Source organism: Dreissena polymorpha, chromosome 1 (assembly GCF_020536995.1).
Source record: "Dreissena polymorpha isolate Duluth1 chromosome 1, UMN_Dpol_1.0, whole genome shotgun sequence".
Taxonomy (NCBI): Eukaryota; Metazoa; Mollusca; class Bivalvia; order Myida; family Dreissenidae; genus Dreissena; species Dreissena polymorpha.
In genome coordinates, this window is record NC_068355.1 from 152,328,746 (window position 1) to 152,342,741 (window position 13,996).

General features: G+C 36.6%; 1 protein-coding gene across 3 annotated transcripts; it reads left to right on the forward strand.

The window, feature by feature from the left end:
• Positions 1-699: 699 nt before the first annotated feature.
• Positions 700-11,597, forward strand: LOC127856288 (solute carrier family 28 member 3-like). 3 transcript variants are annotated; one of them, XM_052392393.1, is made up of 11 exons: positions 700-844; positions 1,713-2,315; positions 2,812-2,954; positions 3,638-3,829; positions 6,393-6,554; positions 6,894-7,019; positions 7,408-7,538; positions 7,879-8,047; positions 9,118-9,276; positions 9,764-9,944; positions 10,539-11,597. In XM_052392393.1, the coding sequence occupies exons 3-11, from the start codon at positions 2,859-2,861 to the stop codon at positions 10,676-10,678; spliced, it is 1,356 nt and encodes a 451-aa protein (XP_052248353.1). In that variant the 5' UTR covers positions 700-844; positions 1,713-2,315; positions 2,812-2,858; the 3' UTR covers positions 10,679-11,597. The 3 variants fall into 3 exon arrangements, with proteins under 3 accessions (XP_052248353.1, XP_052248363.1, XP_052248370.1); XM_052392403.1 differs by having other exon boundaries at positions 706-844; positions 1,643-2,315; XM_052392410.1 differs by having other exon boundaries at positions 721-844; positions 1,727-2,315.
• The last annotated feature ends 2,399 nt before the right edge of the window (positions 11,598-13,996 follow it).

Sequence of the window (13,996 nt, forward strand, 5' to 3'; positions counted from 1 at the left end):
TACCCGACCGCTTGGTCGGGCTTGATCGAGTTGATCTGATCGGCAGTGGGAACCCAGCTTAACACACATGGGTAGATTATATAAAGAATCAAAAATATGACGTAATGTGCATTTTTTTTCATAACGAAAATACAAAAAGTTCAAATCTGTGAACAACCACATATCGTTTACATAAACCATTGCATAATGCTTGAGTAAAACAACCGCAGTTACATATTCGAATAAAACAATAATTTTAACCCATTTATGCTTAGCGTCTAGTAAAAAATGCCTTGGCAAACAGCGTAGACCCGGATGAAACGCCGCACGATGCGGCGTCTCGACTGGGTCTGCTCTGTTTGCTTAAATGAATTACTGTAAAAAATATTCTAAATATAGAAATAAATATACTAGACATCCCTAATTTTGGAAATAAATTGATCCAATTTAGAAGGATGGAATAGTCCACAAGGCATAAATGGTTAACAGTCGATACAACATATACTTCACGAACAGGAAGTTATAGAGATCTACCAGAATAGCGCAAGCAAGATGATATACGGTAGTCGGTTGTGTATGTTCAACATAATAAAAACAGAAAGTAAGAAAGTAAGCATGTGATGATGCATGTGATGATGATGCTAATGGTTCGCACGTATCGAACTATATATGTACTTCCGTCACACTGCGTGCGTCTCGCGTGCAGTTCACTTACAACGTGTCGATAAGTATAGTGGCAGAACAAATAGGGAGAACACATCTGAACATTAAAAATAAAACTTGGACATGCATTGATTTAAATAAAATAATAAGAGGGAGTTATATTGGTATTTTGCACTATATTGTTAATATACGGGCTAAACTGGTATGTACAGATACTATTTAAATAAGACTTGTAAACATATGTGTGGCCATTGTATGCATCAACAATTAAAATAAATAAATGCACCATACGTGTACAACGGCACTAATGGATATCAACACACTCTCGAAACGTTGCCGAAATTAAACTGGCTGTATATGAAATAATTGCAATGTTCATTTGTTGACAACACGTTCAGCGATCGGTTTAAAAGCAGGATAGCACTATCTAAAACATAAAAAAGATAATCGATTTCTATTGTCAGTTTTGGCATTTTTGTCTTTGTGTCATTATGATATTTCCAAGTATATCGAGCCCGCATCGTTCACGATGCCAGCGCAATCGCAGCGTCAATTTAAATAGAGAAGTTATCGCCTTCAAAATAAATAAACAATCAACTATCGTCAGCGTAAGAGAGGTCGATATCTCTAGTATTGCTTTTAGAGAGGTCGATATCTCTAGTATTGCTTTAAGAGAGGTCGATATCTCTAGTATTGCTTTAAGAGAGGTCGATATCTCTAGTATTGCTTTAAGAGAGGTCGATATCTCTAGTAGTATTGCTTTCGACGAATATTTGTTTGCGTAGCTATTTTTTACATGATCATGAGACAAACATGTATACGGTAGATGATAAGAAATCTTAACATCTTTAGTGTCATATTTGCCAGGGACCTATTTTTGGGGAAACGCGGTATTTTTTTTCTCAATATTATCCATATAGCTAAGTTTATACATACGGATAAGTACGGCATGAATGATTTCGACTTATTTCTGCATATCAATGAAGAACAACAATGACAGCAAGCGCAACATATTCCTTTAATGAATGTAACAAACATTAATTGCTTGTAACACATGTTTACGAATAAAGGTCGAAGGTTTTAGGTACACTGATAACAGTTGGTAAGAGTAGATAAGAGACAATAGATAAGTGAGGAATGACTATGAATATATTATCCATTAAGTAAACGTAAACAGTGAAGAAACGGTGTCAGACTCCTCGTATATGTAAATTATACATGTCGTCGCAGCGAGCGCGGAATGTGAGTCCAAAGGAAGAGATGAGGCGTCTTAATTACGACGACATAACTAACGAGGACACGTCGTTTTACGATTACGCCGCAAGACTGCAAACGGGAGGCCTGGATAGCCACATTGACATGACGCTTCAGGAAATGGCGGTAGGCAACAGTGAACCCGAGAAAAAGACCATGTGCGAAAGCGCAAAGTTTCGACGCATAAAGAGCTTGACGTTAACGGCATGTTTTCTCATGGGATGTTCGGTGTATTTGGGATTTGCAGTGTACCTGAATCCGTCAGAGTCTGTGTTCGTGTGCATTGTTGGTGCCCTGATATTCATGTTCTCAGTAAATGCACTCGCAAGTGGACGTTTCTTCTCGTGTATTCAACGTTACGCCACGAAAGTGAAAAAGTGTGTAAAACTTAAAAATAGCCGTCGTGTTTTCGTGCGGAGGTAATTATAATTGCATTTACTACTACGACTGGAATAAAACATTAACACAAACACAATCACAGATTAAGACCTACCTTAAATGAAATAATATAATAGATTCTGTGATAGTTTTAAATGTAATGGACCATATCCGATGGCACTTTTCATAATTGACCAAATTTGCTCATTTTACGTCAGTCTTGTAAACTAGTAATTGGTGTAGTCAAGGTGGTACAGGCGGTGATGGTATGGTGGCGATTGTTGTAGTGATAGAGTTGCATAGATGTGGTAAAGGAGTTGCTGTTGATAACCGATGTGGAGGAGACAGCAGCTGTTACAGCGAGTAAAGTGCAGTAGCAGTAAGTGCATGTCGAGATGCCGTAACAGCAGTAGCAGTAAGTGCATGTCGAGATGCCGTAACAGCAATAGCAGTAGAAGTACATGTACAAGATGACATAGAATGACTTGTTGTATTACCTTTTAAAAAATGAAAATGTGAACATGAATATCATTGCAGACTCATTACGGTAGCAGCGATCATAGGCATCTTAGTGTTTCTCGTACATGGATATATGGGATGAATGGCACAAATGGACGCCGGTCGGAGGTCTTGCATTCTTCGTGATTATTTCTGTCATTTTCTCCACGAATTTCAGAAAGGTATGAACTTGTATTTGTATGATAACCAGTCGCATGCTAGAATGTCTCGTGCACAATTATTAAACTGCACTTCTTATTAAATAGTTATAATAGTTATATGTATTCTTCATTAGCATACAATTATGAAAGTTCAGCAAAAGCCCGGAAGCATTTCACATGGTTTTAATATACTTAACATCATTTTATTGTGGTAATTATGTGAAGGGGGCGCAAGGGTAATGTGTTTATGCCTATTCCGACTACGTTTCAGTACATGAATTACCATCTATTGATTGCTATCTAGGATGTCAGTAAAATATTATTTTTTTACGTTAATAACGGAGTTCCATATAACAAATTCTTCTTTCAATAGTAGCATGTACAGTCCACACAGGCTAATCAGGGGAGATAATTACCACATAAACTAGTTTTCATTAAGAATAGACTTCATTTAAACGAAAAATACAATAAAAGCGGAAAGTGTCGTCCCTGATTGGCCTTGTGTGGACAGCTCAGGCTAATCAGGGACGACACTTTGTGCACATGAATTAAGCCTCGTTTTCTCAGAAGCGAAACTCATTTACTTATTACAGAAGTAAATTTTAAATTTTAGTACTTGCAATTTTTAAAGCAAACTACATCGCAATAGAACCAATAACTAAAGCAGTTAAAGGTCAGACACACCCGTGAATGATGGTTTGCAGATAAACTGGGTGACGGTGATCTGGGGCGTACTGCTCCAGTTCGCGCTGGGGCTGCTGATCCTGCGCTGGGAGCCAGGTTTCCGCGCGTGCCAGTGGTTCGGGGACCAGGTAACCGCCTTCCTCGCTCATACGGACCGGGGAAGCAGTTTCGTCTTCGGGGAGAAGTACCTTGACCATCCGGTCGCGTTCAAGGTTAGTTTGATTATAAACCCAAAGAAGCATTTAAACTTTTTGATTCAATGGTTGTTCCTATTTTATGTTACTCAATGGAGATATGGGGGTTCGAGTCCTCGGATATTACTGAGAGAGTGCAGTGTTGACTTTTGTAAATATATATGTGGGTTAAATAAAAATGTCTCCATTTTTTCGCTTTAAGTGAATGTGGCCGACTTCCAATTTCGGTAAACTATATGATGAAATGTATAAAATATTGGATTCGACTGACCCGAATGACCAAAATCGCTACACAAAACAGCTGTAGTGAAATGCTTAGAAGACAAGAGGATGCTGGTAGATCAAACTGGGCGACAGATGTTAAACGTATGCTATTTAACTACGGATTTGGCTTTGCATGGCTTGCCAATGGAGTTGGAAATACTAGTGATTTTCTTTCACAATTCAAGAACAGACTGAAAGACTGTGTTATACAGGAACTTCAATCAAAGATCAACTACTCACCTAAATCGCCTCGCTATAAGGAATATAAATCCATGCTTAATATTGAGCGATACTTATTGTTAGATCTCCCATTCCTTCTAAAACGGACGATGTCAAATTTCCGGTGCTCTGTGCATGAAGGGCGACACTTAAATATAATATAGAAAGGAGATAGAGATTTTTTGCATTTTGTGTAACTCATCATGTCTTCACTATTGAAGATGAATTTCATTTTCTTGTTATCTGCCCTTTGTATGAACCTCTCAGGTTAGAACACTTTGATAGAAACTGGTATGAAAGAGTCCGAAGCATCGCATTGTTTTTAGTATGATGACTGACTCTAGCGAAGACAATATATGGTCACTAGATAAATGTTTGCATAAAGCAACTTTGCTAAGAAAAACGTTTATCAGCGGAAATAATGATCCAACTACCGCGTGAATTATTTTACCGAAACGGAAAAATAATGCATATGTATATACATACATTTTGTTACCATGTGATTATTTTGTATAATATGTGTTGCTTTATTTCTTAATCTCATGTTTATTATCATATGTTAATACACGATGCTTTGTGTATAGTTATAATATCACTGTAACATACATGTATATGCTGAATCTGTGTATTCTGGTCTGGAGGCCATAAAATACGGATAAACTATATTGTATTGTATTGTATATTGTATTGTATTTAACTATGCACAACGGTGCATTAGCTCCGAATGAATCAGTCCCATGTTTTTTAAATAATGTGTTATCGTTTTATTTTTAATTTGTTAAATAGCTAATATCTAATTAACATTAAATTAAAAAAATTAAAAAAACACGTTACAGAGTTGGAAAATAATTTCGCATACGAATTGTGCAGATGAACTTTGAAGTCCATAAGAACTGCAAAAACTGTAGCTGAATATATCTTTAACGCGTAAAAGTTTAAAATCTTATTTGAATTATAAAAAGAAAAGATTTGCATTCACTACGGATTTGAGTTATGAAAAACAAGCATTACGGAAAGGTTTAGTTTAACTTCATATACGTTTATGAGACAATATCAACAATGATTTTTTAAGTTGTTTTAATCCGCATAATGAAACCTTGTTATGTTTGCATAATTTGAAAATGTGTGCGTGCACAGTTTGTATCGAGTACCAGGGAACTTCCGAATATGGCGATCGTAGCCACGAAACATATTAGTTGGACTATGGGTAGTAGTGTAAGATAGAAGAGACGACGTTCGACCTTTAAGGGCCCGATGTTTATCACGTTCAAGTGTACTTGCGAAGAAAGATAAAACATTACGTTTAGAAGATGTCATAACTGACATCTAAATTTTGAATGTGGCACGTAAGTGCCAGACCACTACAAGATAAAAACGTAAAACAAATACGTTTTATCACCACGTCAAAACTCAGTTATTTTGTTACTGAATTTATTAGAGGGACTCGGTATGAATACCTTTGCATTGTGTTATTGTAACAAGTTGTCACTTATCTGGCGTATTAACTGTAATCAAGCAAACGGTGTGTCCAACTGTGCACATCTATGTGATTGTGCGACGAGTGAAATTATTTGAGTTGTGTTCTGAGAAAAACTGGGCATAATGCTTGTGCGTAAAGTGTCATCCCAGATTAGCCTGTGCAGTCCGCACAGGCTAATTAGTGACGACACTCCTGCTAAATTGGATTTTTGCTAAGAAGAGACTTCATTTAAACGAAAAATGTCATAAAGCGGAAAGTGTCGTCCCTGATTAGCCTGTGCGGACTGCACAGGCTTATCTGGGATGACACTTTAAGCACAAGCATTATGCCCAGTTTTCTCAGAACACGAGCCATTTGATCTAATAAGCTTCTTTTCTGCCTACAGAGTTTTAGCCTAGGCTCTTGCTTCAACGACGCTGAAGTATTACCCCCATTTGTTTGAAGCTCAATGCATGTAAAACTTCGCATTATACGTCTGAAATATTAAATAAGAGCCTCTATAGGAAACCTATATCACCGAACACGTTTAATCCATGCGTTTATGAATAAGAATTATGCCTTTATTCCGCACGTGCCTCGCCTCGAACCCAAATATCGTCTGATGCACTTTCGTTTCAGATACTTCCGGTTGTGGTGTTCTTCAGCGCCGTGGTGTCCGTGCTTTACTACGTGGGCGCCATGCAGGCCGTCATCCGGGGCATAGCCTGTGTGCTACAGTGGTCACTCAATACCACCCCCATCGAGTCCTTCGCCACCGCCGCGCACATCTTTATCGGCCAGGTAAAGTGATGCCGGGTGTTTGTTGGTATCTGAGGCTTTGCTGTATACGATTAGATAACTGTACATGGAAAATAAATATAGTTGCGGGGTCCGTTGTCAAGTAAAATGTTGGGTAGTATGTTTTGGTGGCACAGACCAAAAGCAAGTGATGGGATCCGTGGTCTTCATAGCTATAAAACACTGACTTAATAACTCAAAGGTTTCAGCTTCGAGCCCCCACTTCACAAACCTACTTACTTGTATTTCGCTCAAGGCGTTCAATAAACCTGAACGTATTTATACTATGCTTTTTCACAACGGTCATTAATATATCATATTGTTGCCACTTCCGTTGCCCAGGTTGAGTCCAGTGTGGCGCTGCGGCCGTTCTGGACACGGCTGACCGAGTCAGAGATTCACGCCGTAATGACCGGAGGGTTCGCAACCGTCGCCGGCACCGTCATCGCAGCTTACGTCGAATTTGGGGTACGAGTCGAGGCACAATATCCGCGTGATTTCTCTTACAGTGGAATTGACGACAAAAAGACGAATAGACATTTGGCTAACTTTTAATACGGCTTCATAACAAAAAGAATAGTACGCACAAGGGACCAAAAAAGCACTCGGATATAGACATGCGCTAAAAATACATGTTCGTTAAAGAATAATCAGCATTTGACAAGCTTTATATAAATGGATATATATTAATAAGGAGTAAAACTTTGCATTGTACATGTATTACCTTTAAAAATTATCAATTGCACATTACTAAATAATATATACGTATTATAATATTCCGATGACTCGGAGATTAAATTCACTAAATTACGACATATATTTTTTATATTATAGAAATGTAATGCTTGATTGACAGGTGCGGGCGGAACACGTTATTTCCGCTTCGTTCATGTCGGCGCCAGCGGCACTGGCCATAGCCAAGATATCGGTGCCAGAGACGCAGATATCCAACATCAAAACGCAGAATGAGATCAAATTACCATCGGGGTGCTGTAAATCAAATGTCTTAAAAAATTCTTATCGCTATCAAAGCACATATGGAAATCTGAAATAGTAGCCTATCGGCTTGAGTTGACGCACAAAATTCAACGTGCAAAACGGCACCACACTTCGCGTTAAACGTAGAACACTTGTGTTCTTGTTAACGAGAACATGTTCAAAGTACACGTAAAGAAAGTGTTTACCAATAAAGCTAGATGCAGCTAGAAAGTGCCCATGTATGAGAAAATTTGTCCAATTTTATTTACATGTATTACATAAACCATGTTATCCAATTGTTAACTTTCCGTCATAAATGTGCATGCATGACTTCGGACTTTTATTTTAGACAGGAAACTAACCTGATAGAGGCGTTGTCTGTGGGTGCCACCATGGCTATCAAGCTGATCGCCTACGTCGTCGTAAACCTCATAGCGTTCATATCCATCCTCGGTTTCCTAGACGACATTCTCGGATATTTAGGGTCAAAGGTCAACTTTCCCGAGCTGAGTTTTCAGGTGAAAATGTGCAACAGCAGGTTGTGTTGTCCAAGTCTGCAGGCGGAGAGTCCACCATTTGGCCTGCCGATCAGATTTAACCCATTAATGCCTAGTGGACCCTCCCATCCTACAAAATTGGATCAATTTATTTCCAAAATTAGGGATGTCAAAAAGGTGTATTTATTTCTATATTTAGAATATTTCTTACAGAAATTCCTTTGAGCAAACAGCGCAGACCCTGATGAGACGCCGCATCATGCGGCGTTTCATCTGGGTCTACGCTGTATGCCATGGCCTTTTTTCTAGACACTGGGCATAAATGGGTTAACATTGTGTTGACCGTGAATGAATCAGTCGCATACTTTGTTATATAATTGGTAATCGTTTTATTTTAGTTTGTTAAATAGCTAAAATATTTGTAAAAGAAAATGGTCCAGTGTGTATGAACAAACAAAATGATTCAACTTTGCATTACCCAATCCATGGTTTAAAAGTTCACGTATGCGTTGGCATAAATTAAGACAGCCAATAGCTACATAATGCATGGACAAAAATTATATTGAGAACGTGTTTAATGTGCAATTATATTAATGGGATACATTGCTATTTTGGTGGGGGATATGAGAACGCGAAGCAACTACCACGATTTGGATGATAATTATGGTAACAATAAACAGTAACTAATGTGAACGGCCAAAAATTAGTTTTTGATGATCAACAAATCCCCTTATACGCACAGACAAATGAAGCTGTTTCAAATATGAAAGTGAGCGGATTTATACGTAAAATGACACAACCGTAAAAATATTATTGCAATATATATTTTCAGTAATATCATTGAGTTAAAAAAGGTCATTTTATACCAAACGTGAGACATTTTCGACATATATTTTAATCTATGATTTACACAGATCATTAAGTACATCCGTTTTATACACCGGCATACTTCGTTTTACATTATATGCAGTTCAAGAAGAAACCTTTGTTGAATAAAAACAATATAAATTAATATGTGCATGTTCTTTTGCATTTTGTTTGTTTCATCCGCCCTCAATACTTTGTTTTCGTACCTATTCATTTTTTCGCAGCTTGTGTGTTCGTACGTTTTCATGCCGTTAGCCGCCATGATCGGCGTTGATTGGGCTGATACCCGGCTTGTTGGTGCGCTCATCGGAAAGAAGGTGGTTATCAACGAGTTCTTGGCGTACATAGACCTGGGAACCATGATTAAAGGAAGGACATTGAGCGTAAGCACGCATTTTAGACTTTACAATGTAATATTGTGCCAGAATCACGCCCTTACCATGTCTGTCTATTGCTGGTACGGAGGATGCGACAAGGACTTGCTTACTATGACTGGGTTAACGTAGTGTTAGTGTTATGTTTACATAGTCTGTTCATCGATATTTACGGAAATCGTAGCGCACGACTGGTATAATTGCAATAATTCAACTCCCAACTTTATAAGCCAAAGGGTCAAGAGCCGTCGTAGCAAAAAATATCAAAGGCTGTGGGAGTCTGTTTATATGGACATACGACTGGTAGTACTACTGGTGATGGGTCTTTTCGGGCCATTCCGTGACTGGAACTTAACTTATTTATTATATGTTATGTGCTTTATTTAATAACGTAACAATTGGTTAGTGGGTTTCATTTTCTTCGACTCCTGTACGGAAACTTATATAACCAATAAATATATCTAGACCATTTAAAGCTATCGATGTCCATGTTTAGGATCGGTCAGCCATACTAGCGACATATTGCCTGTGCGGGTTCGGCAGCATCCCGGCCCTAGGGATCAACCTTGGCGCCCTATCGTCCGCCGCGCCCGACCGCCGCTCCGACTTCGCGCGACTCATCCTACGCGCGATGATCAACGGAAACATTGCCTGCTTCATGACCGCCTGCGTCGCAGGTGGGTAACAGTGGCTAGCGGTTGGCATTCAGTAAGCGATTGCTGATTAAATGAACCGTTTACAATCGCAAACAAAATATATTTAATAGACTTTACGATTGTGATTCTTAATATAGTAAGCTCCCCACCCCCTCTAGAACCCTTGCACAACATAATCACTAAGATAAAACCACACATCGTTTGCTTCATTTGCAGACACTTTTATCCTTTCAATCTATCCGTTATCAACTTGAAACAGTGTCGTGCACTTGAAACAATGCCGACCAATAACGTTTGAAGCCCGCCTTACACACACATACCAACATTTCCCCGACGTTAAGATGTGTAATTGTATTTCCATAAAAAACAATTAAACAGCCGTATCAATTATTTTTCAAATATATGTATTGTATTAGTATGTATTTTACGCTGTAAGCTAGTAACATTACTGGTACGCATTAAAAAAAATATCTTGCAATTGAACGGATGTCTGCTTCATTTTGCCATGTCTTTCATACACTATTTTAGTAATTGGTAGCCTACGCATTTTCCTGTATGTATATCAACTTATTGCATTGTTTTGCAGACTTATGCAAGTATTACATTTTATTTCAGGCTTGCTGTATCAAAGTTCGGCAGATCCGGGTATAAATGGCGGATATTTCAACTCCACTAACAGTAGCGTCGCTAACACTAATTCTACGACCGTATTTAATACAGAAGATTTTATTATGAGCACGACGTCCATTGGTTGAATACCTCGTTTTACTTTATATATTCCAAAATAAGACCTCATACTACTTAATATTTCCTTGGCTCTTAAACGTCCATAATTTTGGTTAATCATTTTGCGCTATATCATGTGAATACTTATTACAAAATGCCCTTTCAATCTGCATACAAAAAGTGCAATACATACGAAATGTAGTTTGCAATAAAAATGTTATTACCATACCACCGATATGTTGTTTTAGATCAAAGTCTAGGAACAACGGTTGATCTTAAATGATTTTTCAATATCAAAATATACTGGTATTAAAACAAATTATTTTTACAGTAGCAAAGTAACATCTTAGTTTTATTAGATGATTTCTAGAAATGTAATATGGCTCCATTAAAGTTTTTTCAGCAAAGATTTATTGAAAAACTTAAATGAAGCCATATTATATTATTATATTATATACAGAACATGTTACAATTGGTGTTTAGCTATTTTGGAAGTTATATCATATATACAATACATGACAAATTCAACCTTATATTCCACAATACATAAATAAATGATACATGAATGAGTTTATTAAAGAATACGTTCATATAAAAATAAATACTTAATACTTAAAATTCCTAACACAAAACTTAAAGGCTAGTACCACTGCAATACTGGAATCACATCCCAGTATATTGCATGGACACTGGACTGTCTAGCAGTGACTTAAAGGCTCAAAGGTGAAGATCCGTAATTATTTACCGATTTTTAAATATTTTTTTCATATTTTATTTATAAAGGTTATCAAAAAACAATATATATATGCTATTGGACATTACAATAAAAAATAAGCAAAACAACTTGTTTTGAGCTAAAAATAAAGTGTCCTCCAAGTCAATTGTGTTTACAAACAATCAGTTTATTTACCGGTACATCGCTGTTTACTCGGAAAAGAGAAAGTGAAAGTGACTCAGGTCACCAAAAATATGACGATGATTTTTAACGTTTTCCGGTATCACCCACAAAGTAGGTCTCTTCTAAATGGTTTAAACGTTTGTAGTGATCTAATTAGTTACTTTCTGCTGGTTAAAAGTTGATTAAAATAGAATTAAAATTGAATTTTCTTTCGGCTATTTTTAGCATATGCAACCGCTCTGAGGCTACACATCACTTTAGTTGCAAAAATGTAAACATATCTTCCAATTATGAAACGGGTTTATCTTCCATAATTCTTGACAACGTTGTACCTAAGCTGTTTTATTAGCAGTTTTATGCAAGAGTAACTAAAATCCGGTAAAAATCAGACGAGTTGATATGCAGAATAATTGGATTTGTCACCTAGACTCCAAAATTAGTAACATAGAACAACACAAACACAGTGTAAGTATGTTTGGTCAACAAATCTTGCATAAGAATGCAAAACTGTTTAATAATAAAATCCGATTACAAAATTTAATCATACATGCATAAAGTAAATATTAACAAGAGGACCGCAGGTCCTTATGTGTTCACCAGAGACCAAAAGGAACCAAACTATTCTGTGCCAGTGAAGTTCAAAATAATAAGTGTTTTATGAAAATTAATATTTAATTTCTAGGCACATTGTTAATTTTATTTTCGAATTGATATATCAATAGGCCAAATGCCCTGACAAAGGTTTATAAAGATTGGATAAAAGATGTTATTGTTTTCATGCTTCATTCCATTTGAACTAATTTTGCAGCTTAAATGAACAAGTTGGGTAACAGTGGCTAAATGAACAAGTTTCTATTTCAGCTGAGATTTAATTGTTTCAAATGTTCAGACAAAGTTTCATGAAGATTGCCCGATAAATGTGTCCAATTGACCATAAACAAAGTTGACATATCGCCATTAAGGGAATATTGCCTAAGCCCCTGCTGGCCATTTTTTTCAACAACCCAGAACCATTTTTGAACTCAGCCAAGCAAGTTCCATAAAGATTTGACAATAAATGTGACTTCATAACTATAAACAAGGTTTTAAAATGGTCATATAAAGAAAATTGCTCAGCCCCCTGGCACCCATGTTTTTTTAAAGGACCGTAATCATCTTAAAACTTTACTAGAACAAATATTTCAACTCATTTCATGAATAATGGACTTAAAATGTGACTTGTAGAACATTAGCGTTAACATGGTTTTACTATAAGGAAAACTGCCCACCCCGAGGCAGCCATGTTTTCAAACGAACTGAAACAATTTTTTTTCTCTGCAAATATCTCACTAGAACTAATGTGACTTCAAAAGTGTTAACAAGCTCCTACTGCAGCTATATAATAAAAACTGCCCTGGCGGCATTATTTTTCAAAGACCCATTTTTTTTTTAAACTCAGCCAAGATATCATTAAAATAATGATGAAAATATTAACTTGGCACATTAAATTCATAAAGGCAAAGTGACTTCTTCTTTAAATGATTTACTTTGTGCCGGACATTGAGCGATTAAAATCAATCAAAATTTCTCAACCATTAGTTGCCTCATTTACAGGTCGTGCACAGCTGAGCATTGAAACAACCAGTTAGGAGACATTTGACTTCTTGAAATTGTTCATAGATGATGCCTTGATTAATTGCCTTGTGCTGGCCACCAAAAACTATGCTTTAGCAAAGTTAAACAACCCATTAAAACATGGGGCTTTTTACAGATCAGATTTGGATTCTCTGCTATAAAATGATAATATAATGCGATTTTTTTTTATAAAACAAATATTTGTGACAAAATATAATTTGGATTCAATGTTAAAGCCTAATTAACACTAAAATCAACGAATATTTCCTAAAAAGATTTCAAAATATAAAGTTTACACATAAAAGTGTGTTCCTTATAACAAAGCCAAATTTCAACTCCAGATGTTGTCTGGTAACACAGATCTAACAAGATACAAAATGCCAGTTTTTATTTTTTGTGTTAAAATATATTCCATGTTAATTTCACGCGACGATATCTGAACATTTACGAGGGAACACGAGATTGGCTTTGGGCAGCTCATAAGAACTACACCATGCTTCCATAAGAATAAACCTTCTGACAGAGTTTCATGAACATTGGCCTTTAAATGCGACTTCAAGAGCGTTACCAAGCTTTTTTATTAATTTGACTTGACATAATGACTTACTTTTTGACCTCAAGTGACTCAGTTTCGAAATCAGCCAAGATATCATTGGGAAAAATGTTTTGACCAGGTTTAATGAAGATTGGACAATACATGTGGCTTCAAGAGTTTTAACACGGTAAATGTTAACAATGCAAAATGGATAAAAGATTAACATGGCAAAATGGAAAAAAGATTATCACAAAAGCTCAGGTGAGCTTATAACAAATATCTAATATAAAACCATAAAAT

Excerpts from the sequence above, each read along its gene's own strand:
- LOC127856288 (XM_052392393.1), top strand. The coding sequence starts at position 2,859 with ATGGATATATGGGATGAATGGCACAAATGGACGCCGGTCGGAGGTCTT. Across the intron at positions 3,830-6,392 it reads ACCATCCGGTCGCGTTCAAG|ATACTTCCGGTTGTGGTGTT; the intron begins GTTAGTTTGATT and ends CTTTCGTTTCAG. Across the intron at positions 7,539-7,878 it reads GAGATCAAATTACCATCGGG|ACAGGAAACTAACCTGATAG; the intron begins GTGCTGTAAATC and ends CTTTTATTTTAG.